Genomic DNA, 17,903 nt, shown 5'->3' with positions numbered 1-17,903 from the left:
GTTCTCATTCTGCCTTCTGTCCTTCCTTGGTGCTTCCCTTCAGTTAGCCTACTGCCTTCAAGTGTGGTGGCCAATATTGTCCTGTCATGGGTGTTCAGAGTAATATTCGGCTGTCAGTCTAGTTGGCTTCATTGCATGGAATGGGGGGGGGGGTAGTGGGAGATCAGCTAGTGAGCCAAGCCACCTGCCAAGCTGGAAGGAAAGCAAGCAAACCAAGGTGGTTGCTACTGGGTTGTGTGGGAGAGATTGGTGGCTTTTATTTTTATTTTATTTTATTTATTTACAACATTTATATACTGCTCCACTCCTACACAGATTCTGGAGCGGTGATCAATACAAGATAAAAAGATAAGATAAAAGAATAAAACTCCAGATTAAAAATTATTATTTCTAAAAAACAGAATACCTGGCTGGTCAGTCAAGGAAGGGGGCCACCACACTGAAGGCTCTTCTCCAGGTGGACTCCAGTTGGGCCATAAGTCCACGTGGAACCCCCAATAACATGCCCTCTGATTACTTCAGTGTCCGGGCAAGTTGATAGGGGAGAAGGCGCTCTCTCAGGTATCCTGGTCCCAAGTTGTTTAGGGCTTTATACACGAGTACCAGAACCTTAAACCTGGCCCGGTAGTGAATAGGCAGTGAATTTGAGCTGGATATGCCTGTTGCACAGGGCACTCTGGGGCGGTGTCTGTTCTGTGGAGTAAGGAATCAGTGTGGTTCAGTGGTGATGTTAGCAGAGGTGGGGTGCTGTTCTCTGGAGCATTTTTTTTTTAAAGTCCAGGGGGCCTGCCCTGGAATTCTCAGAGGCTTCAACACTGACCCCAAAACTAGGGCTGCGTGCTGTTCCGGTCCAAACCCTGAGTTCAGAAGCGGATCAGGGTGCTTCAGGCTGAAGCGGTGCAGTTCTGGAGAGAGTAGAGATCAGGCCAAATCACTTGGAAACAGGTTGGATTGCTCCAAAGTGCTTCAGGGATGCTTTGGACCAATCTAGACACAGCCCAACCCGGAAGCCCCTTTCGCACATTATACTGTGGCAGGGCTTGCCACTTCAACGTTCACTCCCAAAGTTCACTCCCACTCAATCCTGGCTCTCTAACGAGCGTGGCAGCCCCATTCACACATGCATGCCAGTGACCTGATTTCTTGACCCCTGGGAACCTGCTGCCAAATGCATGAACAGACTCCACGCTTTCAGATGATCAGAAATTCTGCAGGAGCCTTTTCTTTGGTACCTGAATCTCTGTCGGTCCATTCCGACATGCAGGTCACAACATGACATGATTGCAGCGCTGCGGCTGGGGACTGACATCGGCCTTACATGTACGTAGGGATGTGGGAGAAATATGCAACAGTACCAAATGAGTTAGGATTTTCATGAATCCAATTCCAGCTTTACCCGTTGGGCGGATTCCGCAGACCATTTTTCTAACCCTCAGGAATGTTGCGCAAATTTTGTCGCAGAAAGATATGCAAAAATTAAAAACTAGCCGAACATGTGCAGTTCCCCCATAGGCTAAATCGTGAACGTGCGCATTGGGGGGGTATTTGTGCATTATGTGGGAATTTGCGTTTTTGCATGTGAGAATTTGTGCCTATTTGGAAATTGAACAAATTTGCTCAATTCCGCTGATGGGTGGATGACAGAACGAATGGCGCCTGACAACCCACGAAACATAGGCAGAACAGAATTTACACACTCTGCCCCTCCCCCATTTGCGCTTCAGCTCCCGATACAATTGCAAGCATACACGACAAACGTCTCAGGGGTGCACACCAAACCCTTCGCCCCAAATGTAACATGTGGATGGGATGCCCTATTTGGAAAGCCAGGCACCATAGAGCCGACGGGAATCCCTGCTCCTTAAAATGTCTGCCTGTTATGAGAGGGGGAGAATGTGGATAGGGAAGCATTTTTCTCCTTCTCTAATACTACTAGAACCTGGGGTCATACCATGAAGCTGGTTGGTGGGAGATCCAGGATCGATAAAATCGAGGACTTCTTCACACAGCGCAGAGTTAAACTATGGAATTCGCTTCCACCAGATGTGATTATGGCCACCAATTTGGATGGCTTTAAAAGAGGATTGGACAAATTCATGGAGGAAAAGGCTGTCGATGGCTACTAGTCCTGATGGTTATGTGCTACCTCCAGCACCAGAGGCAGAGCACCTATGTACACCAGTTGCTGGGGAACATAAGGGGGAGGATGCTATTGTGGGTTTCCCATTGGGGCTTCTGGTTGGCCACACTGTGGGAACCGAATGCCGGACTAGATAGGCCTTTGGCCTGATCCAGCACAGCTCTTATGTTCTGATGTTATCAATCAAATTGGCATGGCTGGTGGAAGAGGAGTGGATCAAGGTTGGCTTGGTGATAGAGGTGATGGGATTATGGGGGTCAGGCTTACATTTGCGCCTCAACCCACAGCTCTTTATCACCCACACTGAACCTCCACATCACCACCACCCTTCTGAAGTGGGGATGAAAGGCGATGTGGCATATGTGAGTTTATTCCTGCATACAACACATAATTAATTTATGGAATTTGGGTGCATTTAAAGGGGTTGGATAAATTCCTGGAGGAGAAGCCTATCAAGGGCTCCTATGTGCTCCATCCAGTACCAGAGGCGGTGAACCTATGTACACGAGTTGCTGGGGAACATGGGTGGGTGGGTGGTGTTGTGCTCATCTCTTGCTTGTCAGTTTCCCGTTGGCAGCTGGTTGGCCATTGTGTGTGCATGCTGGGCTAGATGGACCTCGGTCTGATCCAGCACAGCCCTTCTTATGTTCTTATGGAAGAGCGCTCCCCACATGCTCAGAGGTGTGCATGGAATGCTGGGCTAGATGGACCTCGATCTGATCCAGCACAGCCCTTCTTATGTTCTTATGGAAGAGCGCTCTCCACATGCTCAGAGGTGTGCACGGAAGGCTGCGCTAGATGGACTTTGGCCTGATCCAGCACAGCCCTTCTTATGTTCTTATGGAAGAGTGCTCCCCACATGCTCAGAGGTGGGAGGGTGGTGTTGCGCTCGTGTCCTCCTTGTCAGTTTCCTGTCGGCAGCTGGTTGGCCATTGTATGTGCACAGAATGCTGGGCTAGATGGACCTTGGTCTTATCTGGCACGGCCCTTCTTATGTTCTTATGGAAGAGCGCTCTCTACATGCTCAGAGATGTGCATGGAATGCTGGGCTAGATGGACCTCGGTCTGATCCAGCACGGCCCTTCTTATGTTCTTATGGAAGAGCGCTCTCCACATGCTCAGAGGTGTGCACGGAATGCTGGCCTAGATGGACCTTGGTCTGATCCGGCATGACCCTTCTTATGTTCTTATGGAAACGCGCTCCCCACATGCTCAGAGGTGTGCACAGAATGCTGGCCTAGATGGACCTTGGTCTGATCTGGCATGGCCCTTCTTATGTTCTTATGGAAGAGCGCTCTCCACATGCTCAGAGGTGGGAGGGTGGTGTTGCGCTCGTGCCCTGCTTGTCAGTTTCCCGTCGGCAGCTAGTTGGCCATTGTGTGTGCAAGGAATGCTGGGCTAGATGGACCTTGGTCTGATCCGGCTCGGCCCTTCTTCTGTTCTTATGGAAGAGCGCTCCCCACATGCTCAGAGGTGTGCACGGAATGCGGGGCTAGATGGACCTTGGTCTGATCCGGCACGGCCCTTCTTATGTTCTTATGGAAGAGCGCTCCCCACATGCTCAGAGGTGTGCACGGAATGCGGGGCTAGATGGACCTCGGTCTGATCCGGCACGGCCCTTCTTATGTTCTTATGGAAGAGCGCTCCCCACATGCTCAGAGGTGTGCACGGAATGCTGGGCTAGATGGACTTTGGTCTGATCTGGCACGGCCCTTCTTATGTTCTTATAGAAGAGCACTCTCCACATGCTCAGAGGTGTGCACGGAAGGCTGAGCTAGATGGACTTTGGCCTGATCCAGCACAGCCCTTCTTATGTTCTTATGGAAGAGCGCTCCCCACATGCTCAGAGGTGGGAGGGTGGTGTTGCGCTCGTGTCCTCCTTGTCAGTTTCCTGTCGGCAGCTGGTTGGCCATTGTATGTGCACAGAATGCTGGGCTAGATGGACCTTGGTCTGATCCAGCACGGCCCTTCTTATGTTATTATGGAAAAGCGCTCTCCACATGCTCAGAGATGTGCATAGAATGCTGGCCTAGATGGACCTTGGTCTGATCTGGCACGGCCCTTCTTATGTTCTTATGGAAGAGCGCTCTCCACATGATCAGAGGTGTGCACGGAATGCTGGCCTAGATGGACTTTGGTCTGATCCGGCACGGCCCTTCTTATGTTCTTATGGAAGGGCGCTCCCCACATGCTCAGAGGTGTGCACGGAATGCTGGGCTAGATGGACCTTGGTCTGATCCGGCACGGCCCTTCTTATGTTCTTATGGAAGAGCGCTCCGCACATGCTCAGAGGTGTGCACGGAATGCTGGGCTAGATGGACTTTGGTCTGATGCGGCACGGCCCTTCTTATGTTCTTATGGAAAGGCGCTCCCCACATGCTCAGAGGTGTGCACGGAATGCGGGGCTAGATGGACCTCGGTCTGATCCGGCTCGGCCCTTCTTATGTTCTTATGGAGGAGCGCTCCCCACATGCTCAGAGGTGTGCATGGAATGCTGGGCTAGATGGACCTCGGTCTGATCCGGCATGGCCCTTCTTATGTTCTTATGGAAGAGCGCTCCCCACATGCTCAGAGGTGTGCACGGAATGTGGGGCTAGATGGACCTAGGTCTGATCCGGCACGGCCCTTCTTATGTTCTTATGGAAGAGCGCTCCCCACATGCTCAGAGGTGTGCACGGAATGCAGGGCTAGATGGACCTCGGTCTGATCCGGCTCGGCCCTTCTTCTGTTCTTATGGAAGAGCGCTCCGCACATGCTCAGAGGTGTGCACGGAATGCTGGGCTAGATGGACTTTGGTCTGATGCGGCACGGCCCTTCTTATGTTCTTATGGAAAGGCGCTCCCCACATGCTCAGAGGTGTGCACGGAATGCTGGACTAGATGGACCTTGGTCTGATCCGGCACGGCCCTTCTTATGTTCTTATGGAAGAGCGCTCCCCACATGCTCAGAGGTGTGCACGGAATGCTGGGCTAGATGGACCTTGGTCTGATCCGGCACGGCCCTTCTTATGTTCTTATGGAAGAGCGCTCCCCACATGCTCAGAGGTGTGCACGGAATGCGGGGCTAGATGGACCTCGGTCTGATCCGGCACGGCCCTTCTTATGTTCTTATGGAAGAGCGCTCCCCACATGCTCAGAGGTGTGCACGGAATGCTGGGCTAGATGGACTTTGGTCTGATGCGGCACGGCCCTTCTTATGTTCTTATGGAAAGGCGCTCCCCACATGCTCAGAGGTGTGCACGGAATGCGGGGCTAGATGGACCTCGGTCTGATCCGGCACGGCCCTTCTTATGTTCTTATGGAAGAGCGCTCCCCACATGCTCAGAGGTGTGCACGGAATGCTGGGCTAGATGGACCTTGGTCTGATCCGGCACGGCCCTTCTTATGTTCTTATGGAAGAGCGCTCCCCACATGCTCAGAGGTGTGCATGGAATGCGGGGCTAGATGGACCTTGGTCTGATCCGGCACGGCCCTTCTTATGTTCTTATGGAAGAGCGCTCCGCACATGCTCAGAGGTGGGAGGGTGGTGTTGCGCTCGTGCCCTGCTTGTCAGTTTCCCGTCAGCAGCTAGTTGGCCATTGTGTGTGCAAGGAATGCGGGGCTAGATGGACCTTGGTCTGATCCGGCTCGGCCCTTCTTCTGTTCTTATGGAAGAGCGCTCCCCACATGCTCAGAGGTGTGCACGGAATGCGGGGCTAGATGGACCTCGGTCTGATCCGGCACGGCCCTTCTTCTGTTCTTATGGAAGAGCGCTCCCCACATGCTCAGAGGTGTGCACGGAATGCGGGGCTAGATGGACCTTGGTCTGATCCGGCATGGCCCTTCTTATGTTCTTATGGAAGAGCGCTCCCCACATGCTCAGAGGTGTGCACGGAATGCAGGGCTAGATGGACCTCGGTCTGATCCGGCACGGCCCTTCTTATGTTCTTATGGAACAGCGCTCCCCACATGCTCAGAGGTGTGCACGGAATGCGGGGCTAGATGGACCTCGGTCTGATCCGGCTCGGCTCTTCCCATGTTCTCGTTTGCGCGCTCCTCGGCTCCCCCGGCGCTCTCTCCGTTCCTCTCCCGGTCCTTCCCCTCGGCTGCTTTCTCCGCGGCTCCAGCCGCCCATCGCCCAGGTGCGCTCCGGAGCCAGGGCGCACGGGGGCGCAGCGTCCCCGTTTCTCGGCGACGGCCGCCCTCCAGACACCAGAGGTCTCTGCTGCAAGCCGGGGCGGTGGGAGCCGCTCTCGGCGGCCGATCGCTCGTCTTGCCGCTTCTTCTTCCTCCCCCTCCTCCTCCTCCATCCCCCGGGATCGGAGGCCGGGCGGCCGAGATGAGCAGCCCCCGAGGGCGCGGGGAGCAGCAGCAGCAGGCGGGTGGAGCCGCTGCCGGCGACATGATGGGCGAGCCCGCAGGTGGAGGCCTCGCCCTGTTGCTGGCCAGGCTTGGGGGGCGGAGGGGGGGGGAAGATTCGACTCCCATTACGCCAGGGACGGCAGGGGGGCTCCTAGTAGCGGGGGCGGAGGGGAACCCGCGGCGACCAGACCCATCCATCCTTGCATGCATTCACACGTTCGCTCTGCACGCATCCCATCCCCCACCCGTGCCAGCTCCGCTTCTGCTTGTTGCTAATTCTGGCCCTTCCTTCTCCCAAACGGCAGCCTCTGTGCGCACCTCTTTGCTCTACGGCTTCTCTCGCTCTCCACCTCCCCCCTCCCCACCATGCCCATTGTCTGCACATCTTCTTCTGCCTTCTCCATCCAACCGGCCCACTTCCCCAGGATGGGTGGATTAAGATGGTCTGTAGGAACGTGGTGGATCGATTTGAGATGACTCGTTCCTTCTTTCCTTTCCTAGAGAGCGGGATGAGTGAACGGGCAGATTCTTGCAAAGGTGGGTTGCCGGTTTTGCACATGAGCTCATTCAGCTTTTCCCCACCTGGGGCCCTCCTGACGTGTTGGGGTGGTACCCAACGTTAGGGCTGTATAGAGTAGACCCATTGAAATGAATGGGGCTTAAGTTAGTTGGGACTAACAAGTCCCATTCATTTCAACGGGTCTACTCGACATTAGTCCTATATTACTCGACATTAGTCCTAGACTAACATTGATTATTACCCTTGGACTGCAATTCCCAGCGTTCCCAGACCTGACAATGCTGGGAGTTGCAATCCAACATCTGGAGGGCACCAGGTTCGGGGAGACTGAATGAACTGGGGGTGGTGTGGAATTTCAGATCTGTTTGTAACAGGGTGGGGGTACGTGATGTGCCACACTGATGGAAAAACCTTTCTCTACATTTAATCAAACATTTTTTAAAAAAAAAAATTGCACATTGTCTCTTTGCCTGTCTGCCCAGTTCTTCTGTATGCTGCCTCTGATATTTTAGAGTTCTTTCATTGCTAAGCCTTTGGCATATTTAACTGTTTCCAAGTGTGTGTGTGGGGGGGGGGGGTCTTTTTTTTTTTAAACAAAGATGAGAACTAGAAATATCGCTTACTTTAGCTTGATCTTTCTTTTCTTCTTTAAGGCAAATATTTGCAAAATCATATTTTTCTGTGCAGTTTTGCCTTACGGGGCGAGCAACTGAGAGCATGGGTTGTGTGTTAGGTTCATAAGCTCAGCAGAAAGACACATTTATTTATTTATTTATTTATTTAATTAATTAATTACTTTTATATCCTGCCTTTTTTCCTCTTGCAAGGAACCTAAGGTGACTTACATGGTCCTCCTTCTCTCCATTTTATCCTCACAACAACCCTGTCAGGTAGGTTAGGCTGAGGGTCAGTGATTAGCCCAAAGTCACCCAGTGAGCTTTATGGCCGAGTGGGGACTAGATCTCCTGAGTCCCAGTCTAACACTCTGTCCACTGCACCACACTGGCTCCCATGCTCTGCAGGAACCCTATAGCATCCAGTATTACCAGGAGGTCTCCCATCCAAGAACTAACCAGGCCTGATCCTGCTTAGCTTCCGAGATCGGGCATATTCAAGGTAGTATGGCCGTAGACATGCTTTGTATGAAGACAGTCCCAGATTCCATTCCCAGCATCTCCAGTGGAAGGACCTGTGGTCATTGGGCTAGAAAAGGCCACTGCCACTCAGAGTAGACAATATTAGGTTAGCCGGACCAATTAATCTGGTTCAGTATAAGGTAATTTCATGCATTTGTATACATTACATGCAGGCTATAAGAAGGTGTTCTTTTAGCCCTTGGTAGATTCAGCATGGGGTCGCAGGTGAATCTGCAGGTTGGACCTCTCTGTGACTGTTAGGCTCAGTGGCAAAGGGTGCAATCCTACGCATGTTTAGGCAGAAAAAAGTCCTACAACTCCCAGCGTGGGAGTTGTAGGACTTTTTTCTGTCTAAACATGCCTAGGATTGCACCTTAAATGGAACATCCACCTTCAGAAACTGTATGTCACCCTATGCAGTGCAGCCCTCTGATGGAATGCCAGAATCCCAACCCTCTTTTTGTCCCTGATGAGCCACTGGAGGAAGATTCGGAGGGGACAGTATAAAAGGAGAGAGAGACTGACCTGGTTCACCTGCTGCCTCTCATCCACTTCTACTTGTAAACAACCCAGGAACGCCACCCTGTTCCTGGGTTGTTGTCCCGACATACGGACCTGGCCCTCTGGGTTGTTCAGGGTTAACCCAGAGTTTTAACCTTAAACAAGCCAGAGTGCTGGGTTCGCAAGTCACAACAACAACCCAGGAGCTCCCCTTCATTGCTTTAAAATATTTATTCATTTGAATGTTTGTTTTGCTTCCTCTCCCTCACCCCTGTTACAAATTGCTGGGATCACAGAGTGAGGTACAGAAGGGGGGGCGGCATTATATGATTTTATGTGACCACCACCACGCCGCCTTTCCCCTGCCTTCTTAAATAAATTCTAGTTGTTTTATCAGTTGCTCACTGGTTTTCCCCCCAACCTTTTCCAGCAAACGGGGGTCTTGGTGGCCTGGAGGCACCGCACACTAGTTTGGGGTCAGCATCTTTCTCCCACGTCCACTACTGGCTAAACCCGCTTCCCATGGTTTCTACCACCCCACGGGGTTGCTGGTAGGGAAGGCGAGGTTACTCTGGATACCAGTTGCTGCAGGCAAACAGCAGGAGACAGCTGCTGGTGGGCTTCCCAGAGGCATCTTGTCTGTCTTGTGTTGGAAGCAGGACGTGGGACTAGATGGATCTTTAGTCTGGCAAGGCTCTTCTTCGTTTGAGAGCCGATGTGCATTTCTGCTCCTTAAAGTCTGAGAGCGACACTCAGTTGTTGCTGAACGGCGTACGCCAGCAGTAGGCGTTCTGTAGATCTTTCCTGTCGAACGAGCAGCTGTATGTTGGTTGGCTCGGCCACGGGCCTCCTTGCAGATCTGGAATAACCACATCCCCTCTCTCTCTCTCTCTCTCTTCCTTTCCCCAGGAGACACTGGGGACGAGTCAGCCCCCTCATCCTGCCCATCCTGCCATACCAGCTTCAAGGATCACTCCGAGTTGTCAGCTCACGTGGATTCCTGCTGTCCAGAGCAGCCCACCTGCTCTGCTGCTGCTGCCACTGCCGGCCAGGATCACTCCAGCGTTTCTTCCTCCTCCTCCTCCTCTTCCGTGGAGGTCCGTCCCGAAAGTCCCCCGAGCATGGATGTTGAGTCGGGGGCCCTGCTGACAGACTCATCCCACGAACCGGCCCTTCCCCGGCCGCCGCCGCCTCCCCCGCCACCGCCTCCAGCCGCCGCCACCACCGTCCCCGCGGGACACCTCAATATCCCTCTCATCCTGGAAGAGCTCCGTGTCTTGCAGCAGCGCCAGCTCCATCAGATGCAGATGACGGAGCAGATCTGCCGCCAAGTGCTGCTGCTGGGGTCTCTGGGGCAGGTGGGGTCCCCGGCGCCTTCCGCTGAGCCAGCCCCAGCAGCACCCCTCCCGCCCAAGCCCCCCTTGCCAGTCTTTTCCATCAAGACAGAGCCAGGGCGGACCCAGGCGTCCAGCTCCCCGGAGGTGCCCAAGCCCGCCTTCTTCCACCTCTACCACCCTTTTCCCGGCGGGGCTCGAGTCCCCAAAGCCGAGCAGCTCTTGGCTCCAGCCTTCCCCACGGCCACGGGCCTCCTGGCTGCTCAGTGCCTGGGTGCCGCCCGGGGTCTGGAGCAGGCCACTTCCCCGGGGCTGCTGCGGCCGAAGAACGGTGGAGGCGGGGAAGCCAGCCTGGAGGAGAAGCCGGGTGGGCGTCACAAGTGCCGGTTCTGCGGCAAGGTCTTCGGCAGCGACAGCGCCCTCCAGATCCACCTGCGCTCGCACACGGGCGAGCGCCCGTACAAGTGCAACATCTGCGGCAACCGCTTCACCACCCGCGGCAACCTGAAGGTACACTTCCACCGCCACCGGGAGAAATACCCTCACGTTCAGATGAACCCCCACCCGGTCCCCGAGCACCTGGACTACGTCCTGACCACTTCGGGATTGCCCTACGGCATGTCGGTGCCTCCGGAGAAAGCCGAGCCCGGAGATGAGACGGCCGCCCCTCCGGCCGCCGAGCGCAAAGCCCTCACCGCGACTGAGAGCCTGACGCTGCTCTCCGGGGCCTCCCCATCTGCAGCAGCCCAGGCCTTGCCTAGCTTCAACAAGCTGGTTCTGATGAAGGCGGTGGAAGCAAAGGGGAAAGGCGACGAGAACACCCCCCCGGAAAGGGAGACGGAAGGTGCCCGGCTCCAGCTGGGGAAGCTGGTAAGCTCCTTGCCCAGCTGGGCGTTGCTGGCCAACCACTTCAAGGCAGGCACGGCGGTGGGGCCGTTCCCGTACGTGCTGGAGGCGTCGCCCTCGGAGACTTCCAAGCTGCAGCAGCTGGTGGAGAAGATCGACCGCCAAGGCTCCCCGTCGTCCTCCTCATGCGCCCTCCCTGTCACCGCCGTCACCCAAGCCGTGGCTGGCTCCTCCTCGTCCTCCCCACCCACTTCTTCGGGGCCCAACCAGTGTGTCATCTGCCTGCGGGTCCTGAGCTGCCCCCGGGCTCTGCAGCTTCACTACGGGCAGCACGGCGGGGAGAGGCCCTTCAAGTGCAAGGTGTGTGGGCGGGCCTTTTCCACCCGAGGGAATCTCCGGGCCCACTTTGTGGGCCACAAAACCAGCTCGGCGGCCCGAGCACAAAACTCTTGCCCCATCTGCCAGAAGAAGTTCACCAATGCCGTCAGCCTCCAGCAGCACGTCCGCATGCACCTTGGTGGGCAGATCCCCAATGGGGCGCTCCTCCCTGAGCCCCCCGCTCCTGAGGGGACCCCCCTGGGCGAAGGGGAGAAGCAGCAGCAGCAGGCCCCACCGCAGGATGAAGAACTCTCGGAGGAAGACGAAGAAGAACCCACCGACGAAGACTCTCTGGAGAGTGGCGGGGAGAAGGCCGAGGGGCCCTCCAGCCCTGAACAGGAAGCTCCGGGTCCTGCCAAGGAAGGGGAGGAAGCATTACAGGCAGAGGAGGAAGGGGGAGGCACCAGTGCTGCCTTGCCGTTGGTGCCTGGAAGCCCTCGATGCCCCGTGCAGGAAGGGGAAGAGAAGGCAGAAATGGGAAAAGGGGGAACACCACAAGAGGAGGAGGAACCAGAGAAGGGAACCGGAGGGGAAGGCCCGTCGGAGAGGCAGCAGGGTAGCCAAGCCAAAGAGGGGCTGACGCTGGTTTGTGGCCTTTGCAAACAGGCCTTCCCAGACCGGGCCACTCTGCGTAAACACGCACTGACCGCCCACCACCAGGTAAGAGAGAGACCGTGGCGCCTTCTCGCTGTCTTCTACTAGAGCGGGCGTTTTCCCTGTTGCTTACTCCTACGTGGCCTCCCTTGCCATCTTGGTTTTTTATTGACGGTGGACGCTGCCTTCCCTCGGTGTGCTCTCTGTTCCCCTCTGGAGGTCACACTGGGATATGCAAGGTTCCATTGTAGAGAGTACATCTTTGTCGTATGACCATTCCTAACCCTTCTTCCAGATAATATTCTAGATTACCCTTCCCCAACCTGGTATCCTCCGGATGTGCTGGACTGTAACTCCCATAATTCCCAGCCAGCATGGCTGTTGGCCATGCTGGCTGGGAATTATGGGAGCTGCAGTCCAGCACATCCGGAGGGTACCAGGTTGGAGAAGTGTGGTCTCTGCAGGCCACACCGAGACAGTGGCTATCTGTCCCACTCTAGCACTGTGCCACACTGTTACGGCTTATGGCCAAACGAATAACATTCGCTTATAGCATCCCATGCAGTGGCCTGTGGCATCCTATCCCCTGTCAAGGAGCACTTGCCGGCTTCATAAGCCTGTGCCACTACGCCGTCTTTTGTTGCTAGGCCCAATGAGATTATGAGGTCGAGAGTTTCTGCGCAACAGAAGCATGGTGGTCCCTTTCTAATGGTAGTTCTGGTCACTTTCCCCTCTCCAGTGATTCTGTTCGGCCCAAAAGTGGTACTCTGCCATCCCTTTCTAGAAGTGGCTGCTAGGCAACCGAAAAGCATGGCCGCCTCAACTTACGAGAGAACCGCAACTGTTTCTGCATGTCTGCATTTATACAGTTTGCCTGAATTAACAGCCATGGCTTCTCTTTTAAGGAAATATTGGGAATGATAGCACTGGAAGCGGGTTGAATATTTCTCATGGGGAGGCTTCTGAGCACCGTCCCAAAACTACAACGCCCAGGTTTCCTTGAGGAAAATAGCTTAAAAACAGGCTTGTGTTCGTACTGGAAGCTCACTGGGTGACTTTGGGCCAGTCACAGACTCTCAGCCCAACCTACCTCACAGGGTTGTTTTTGTGAGGATAAAATGGAGAGGAGGATAATGTACACTGCCTTGGGTTCCTTGAGGAGGAAATAAGGCAGGATGTAAATGAAATAAATGAATAATACTGGGGATTTGTCCTTAGGGATTCAAATATGCTGATTACGTTCCCTACAAACAGGGGTCTCAAGTTTTAACTATATTGGCATACTGTAAATCAGGGGTCCCCAACCTTTTGGGGTTGGTGGGCACATTTAGAATGTTGAGCGTGCCATTGGCGCTCTCACAAAATGGCTGCCATAGGGGTGCATTGCCCTTTCATAAAATGGCTGCCATGGTGGGCAAAACTGGTCACAGAATACTCATTTCCCAGATGCCAAACTGGTGACTAAAAGAAAAATAATTTGCCCAGGTACCTAAGTACGAGACAGAAGTGGGGGCTGAGATCTAAAGTACATAACCACTCTTGTGAACCCAAATAAAGATGGCACTGGAGAGCAGCACTTTGCTTTGCTAGCCCCAGTTTTTTTTAAAGTAATTAGTTTTTTTATAACGTAAGAATTTTTTTAAAATAATCAGGAGGGGCAGGGAGCCTGGCAGGCACTAAGAGAGGTGTGTGTGGGCACATTGACACCCACAGGCACCACATTGGAGACCCCAGCTGTAAATGAAGCGCCTTCACTTCCCCCTTCAAGAATTGCTGGGAAATGTAGTTTTTCAGGCATGTTTAAATCTCTGGGAGACCTTCGGAAATCTATAAATCCCAGGCTTCTTGGAGGTAGCCATGGTGGTTCATCTGGCTTTTCAGGTTGCCCTCTGGAATCAATTTTTGTCCCACTGACAATGCGTCCCCTTCAGGTTTCCACCCAAGATGCCGCCTGTGCTAAGCGCCCCGCTACGCTCTCTTGTTCCCAAAGGTTAATCTTGGCAGCCACGTATGGAGTAGCAGCCAGGCGCGACGCGGACGGCGCCTGCCTCTCGATGGCCCTGTGCCTGTGTTGTCCGGGGGCCAGGTCAAGCTACAGGACTTCCTGGGACGTGACGTACCAGCCCAGCTCGTGGGGGTGGGACCCCTGTCTTTCTGGAACCAGTACACAGCCTTCCTGTCCGGAGGCCTTCCAACCAAGCCAGCCCACAGCACTGCTGCTCCCACCTTGTCCTCCTCTTCCTCTGCTTCCAACATGGCCACCCAGGGCCTCTTTGGATCAAGCAATGCGGCCGGAAGGGCGGGCCCTGGTGAGGCCAAGGAGAAACCGCCTGTGGGGTCTCTGCTGCTGCTTCCACCACCACCAGCCCCAGCTCCAGAGGTCGTCCCAGAGAGCCAAGGGAAGGGGGAGAAGTAACTTGATCGTGACAGAAGCCTCCGTCGGGTAAGGGGGCCAGCGCCACAAGTCTGCATGATACAGTTCTGAACTCCGCCCCCCTGATGCGACACTGCAGATATGTTGCGAACCGGACCTGCGAATCCAGAAGCAGTGAACTGGGGAGATGATTATGCAAATGTGGCAGGCGTTTGCATAAATAATTTGCATTGTGGTGTTTGACAGGTAGTAGCCTTTCTAATTCTGTTCCTCACCAGGGATGTGAGGAAGGGAGTTTTCAATTCGTAGGATGTTGAGGGGATGTGTGTAGTGTAGGGGTGGGTCTCGAGTAAAGAGACTGGTGTGCCCCCTCCGCAACGCCCAGCATCAGCCACCTGAGATGACTTCATCACTCTGCCTTAACGGTAGGGCTGGCCCCACTCATTACTGTTCTGCAAGGTCTCCCGAGTTCACTGCCTTTGGATTCTAAGGCTCAGTTCGCAACATATCTGCAGCGTCTTAACTGGTGCCGGAAACCATCTTGATGTGGTGGGCATGCCATGCAAGTGGCCAGGAACGGAGAACATGTTTACCACGTTGCTTTGCCTCTGCACCCATGATGTGGAACTTCCACACCCCAGAATTAGTAAAAAAACAAACAAACACGCCCAGTTCCCCCAGAGAGGTCAAGGTAAACCAGTTGAGTGCTTGTGGGTTTACTTCAGGAAAGAAGGAAGCACAGCTCATTGGTCCCAGTGTGGGAAGGATTATTCTTGCAACATCAAAAGAATCCTGCCAATTCAGGCCAATGATCCAGCTTCTTATGTTCCAGCAGTGGATGTTTCCTGGAAGTCCAGAAGCCGGAGTAGATCCCGTTAAAGCACCTCCCCACCCCAGCGCACCGCAGTGCCTCTGAATCTGATAGGCTCCATTCGGCTGTCATCAACATTCCCTCTAACAGCAAACTCAGGCAATGGGTGCTGATGACCATGTAGCTAAACTGGGGGCCTAGAGGATCGAGAGGGAGATAACGGCATGCTCAAGGGAATTCCAAGGCTTGCGGATTTTTTTTTTTTAAGAATAATTTGTTGTTGTTCAGTCGTTCAGTCGTGTCCGACTCTTCGTGACCCCATGGACCATAGCACGCCAGGCCTTCCTGTCCTGCGCTCTCTCCCGGAGCGTGCTCAAGTTCATATTCATTGCATCCGTGATGCTATCTAGCCATCTCATCCTCTGCCGTCCCCTTCTCCTTTTGCCTTCAGTCTTTCCCAGCATCAGGGTCTTTTCCAGAGAGTTTTCTCTTCGCATTAGGTGGCCAAAATATTGGAGCTTCAGCTTCATTATCTGTCCTTCCAATGAGCACTCAGGGTTGATTTCCTTTAGGATTGACTGATTTGACCTCCTTGCAGTCCAGGGGACTCGTAAGAGTCTTCTCCAGCACCACAGTTCGAAAGCATCAATTCTTCGGCGCTCAGCCTTCCTTATAGTCCAGCTCTCACAGCCATACATTACTACTGGGAAAACCATAGCTTTGATTAGACGGACCTTTGTCGGCAAGGTGATGTCTCTGCTTCTTACTATGCTGTCTAGGTTGGCCATAGCTTTCCTCCCAAGGAGCAAGCGTCTTTTAATTTCATGGCTACAGTCAGCAGAAAAAACAGAGAAAAACCAAAGGGGACCAAAACCCCAAACTACCCAATGGGGGCTGTATATACTAAGTAGCTATGGAATATTGAATGTCAGAGGTGGGGGAGGAAAGTGGGAGAATGGAATGGAGTATCGTGGAAGAGGGCACGGCTGGCTGGAAGGAAGGGGCCCTGAAGGAAGGAACACTTACTATGAATTTGTCTTGTCCCCTTTGAAAGCCATCTATCTAAGCCAGCAGCCATGAGGGATTATGAACCTTTTTATAGTTGAGTAGAGGAGGGTTTCATTGACAGGTTGAACCTCTTCCAACCATTGCCACATGTGATGTGAGAAACGGTGCCTTCCGAAATTCCCTCTTGTGCATGCTTGTTGCAGCAGGAGACCCCCATCCTCCTTGACAGGTTTGTCACTTGTGCCCTGGCACCACCTGCAGGAGGATTTGTGTCACGGGTGTGGAACCTCTTTCACACAAAAGCCGGGAAACCACCAAATGATAGTTGGTTGAGGGGGAAGGGGTTGTGGCCAGCTGGGGAACCACAGGGTCTGGATTTGACCCCCTGGCAGGCCACATTTGCTCTGTGGCATGATGTTCAACACCCCTGGTTTGTATTATCAAAGATCAGCGGCCACTCTGGTGGGTCAAAGTAGTTCTTGCGACTTGCTGCGGGACTAGGGCGGAGGGTGTGTGAACATGGTGCCCATTCGCTCTTTCCCTCTAACTTTCTCTCTCTTTCTTTCCTTCTCTTCCAGGGGGACCTGTTCTAGTGATACCGAGGGTGCAGGGGGAAATAAACCCCACGCCAGGCCCCGCAGGAGAAGTGACTCCAGTCTAATCTTAGCAGCATTTTAGTCTTTTACTTTTAATGTAGCTTGGACGTCCATTGGAAGGAAGGCAAAGATCCTGGCATGGGGCAGGGGAGCATGGCAACTGCCCTGTATCTTTTGGGCAATAAAAAAATGGGTTCCCTCTAGTGTAGGGCAGGATGCCAGACGGCCCAGTCCAGCAAAGGAAGGACATCTGGAATTTCTCCCAATAAAAGCAGTTTGTCAGAATGATCAAGCTTTTGGCTCTTATTTTTGGCAAGGGATGGAAAGGTAATGTGGTTAGCCACTTGATGGGATACACACACACAGTAGGGTAGTGGCAAATTCAGACATGCAGGGTACCTTCATGACAGTCACAGCCCCACCCCCTCGGAGTCACGCCCCCTTCTAAGATTACACAACCTTGTAAGATATACAGCCTTCAACTGGGATCCAAAAGCAGTGTAGCTGAGAGTAAGGCAGTGGCATTTCAATTGGACGTCTGAGAAAAAATGCAGGGGTGTTAAAATCTTTTTCACTCAAACACAAACATTTTAGGTTTTTAAAATATGATACTGTATGGAAGCTTCACTCTCTCACCTCAGCCCCCATGGACACATCCCTTCTCATTTAAACAGCCCCCTTGCACACTCCCTTAGCGCCCCAACATTACCCATTAGCCTTCCCTAAGCTCCTTCATTATATCTCCCCCCTCTCCCTCCAACAGAAACGTCCACACGCCCAGCTGGATTGAACTACACACACATACACACACACACACACACGAGTGGTGTAGTGGTAAATATGGAAATGCAGGAGCTCATTGTGACAGTCTCCAAGGGCAGTCAAAGAATTTCAGGCAGCTGTGTTGATCCATATGAACAAACCAGTTCTAGGAGTTTTCATCTCCACCAGGAGCACATCTTTGGTTAAGCGAATAGGTCTTAATTGCCCATTCCAGACCAAGGCATCCCAAATACTTTGCATTCCAACATGGAACAATATACTGTTGCTTGGAAAATTCATTCCCCCCACAGCTACAGTGAGGATCGCAGCTACGCTCAGAGGGAACAGGGAATTCTGAGGGGGGTGGCAGATGACATCAGAGTCCCTGCTCATGAGAAAGTGGGCTGCGTCCCTGCGAGCCCTGTCCACGACACCACTGCACACACATGCTCCAGCACAAGCACAGTGGGAACCTTGATAGTGGTCCCATCTGATATGAGGCAGCCGCCTTGCTGAAGCTAAGCAGGTTTGGATCTGGTCAGCACTTGGAGGGGAGACCACAT

The 17,903-nt window shown here is 53.4% G+C and overlaps 1 protein-coding gene across 3 annotated transcripts; it reads left to right on the top strand.

The window, feature by feature from the left end:
- Window positions 1-6,273: 6,273 nt before the first annotated feature.
- On the top strand, window positions 6,274-16,921 carry SALL2 (spalt like transcription factor 2). Of its 3 annotated transcripts, XM_084806317.1 has the most exons (5): window positions 6,274-6,539; window positions 6,982-7,017; window positions 9,547-11,855; window positions 13,780-14,232; window positions 16,561-16,921. In XM_084806317.1, the coding sequence occupies exons 1-4, from the start codon at window positions 6,458-6,460 to the stop codon at window positions 14,203-14,205; spliced, it is 2,853 nt and encodes a 950-aa protein (XP_084662443.1). In that variant the 5' UTR covers window positions 6,274-6,457; the 3' UTR covers window positions 14,206-14,232; window positions 16,561-16,921. The 3 variants fall into 3 exon arrangements, with proteins under 3 accessions (XP_084662443.1, XP_084662444.1, XP_084662445.1); XM_084806318.1 differs by lacking the exon at window positions 6,982-7,017; XM_084806319.1 differs by lacking the exons at window positions 6,274-6,539; window positions 6,982-7,017 and adding an exon at window positions 7,843-7,890.
- Window positions 16,922-17,903: the final 982 nt, after the last annotated feature.

This window comes from Heloderma suspectum, chromosome 6, assembly GCF_057233095.1.
Source record: "Heloderma suspectum isolate Gila_16-S chromosome 6, 16-S_ref, whole genome shotgun sequence".
NCBI lineage: Eukaryota > Metazoa > Chordata > Lepidosauria > Squamata > Helodermatidae > Heloderma > Heloderma suspectum.
The sequence above is the reverse complement of the archived record's forward strand: the minus strand, read 5'-3'. Positions and strand labels throughout refer to the sequence as shown.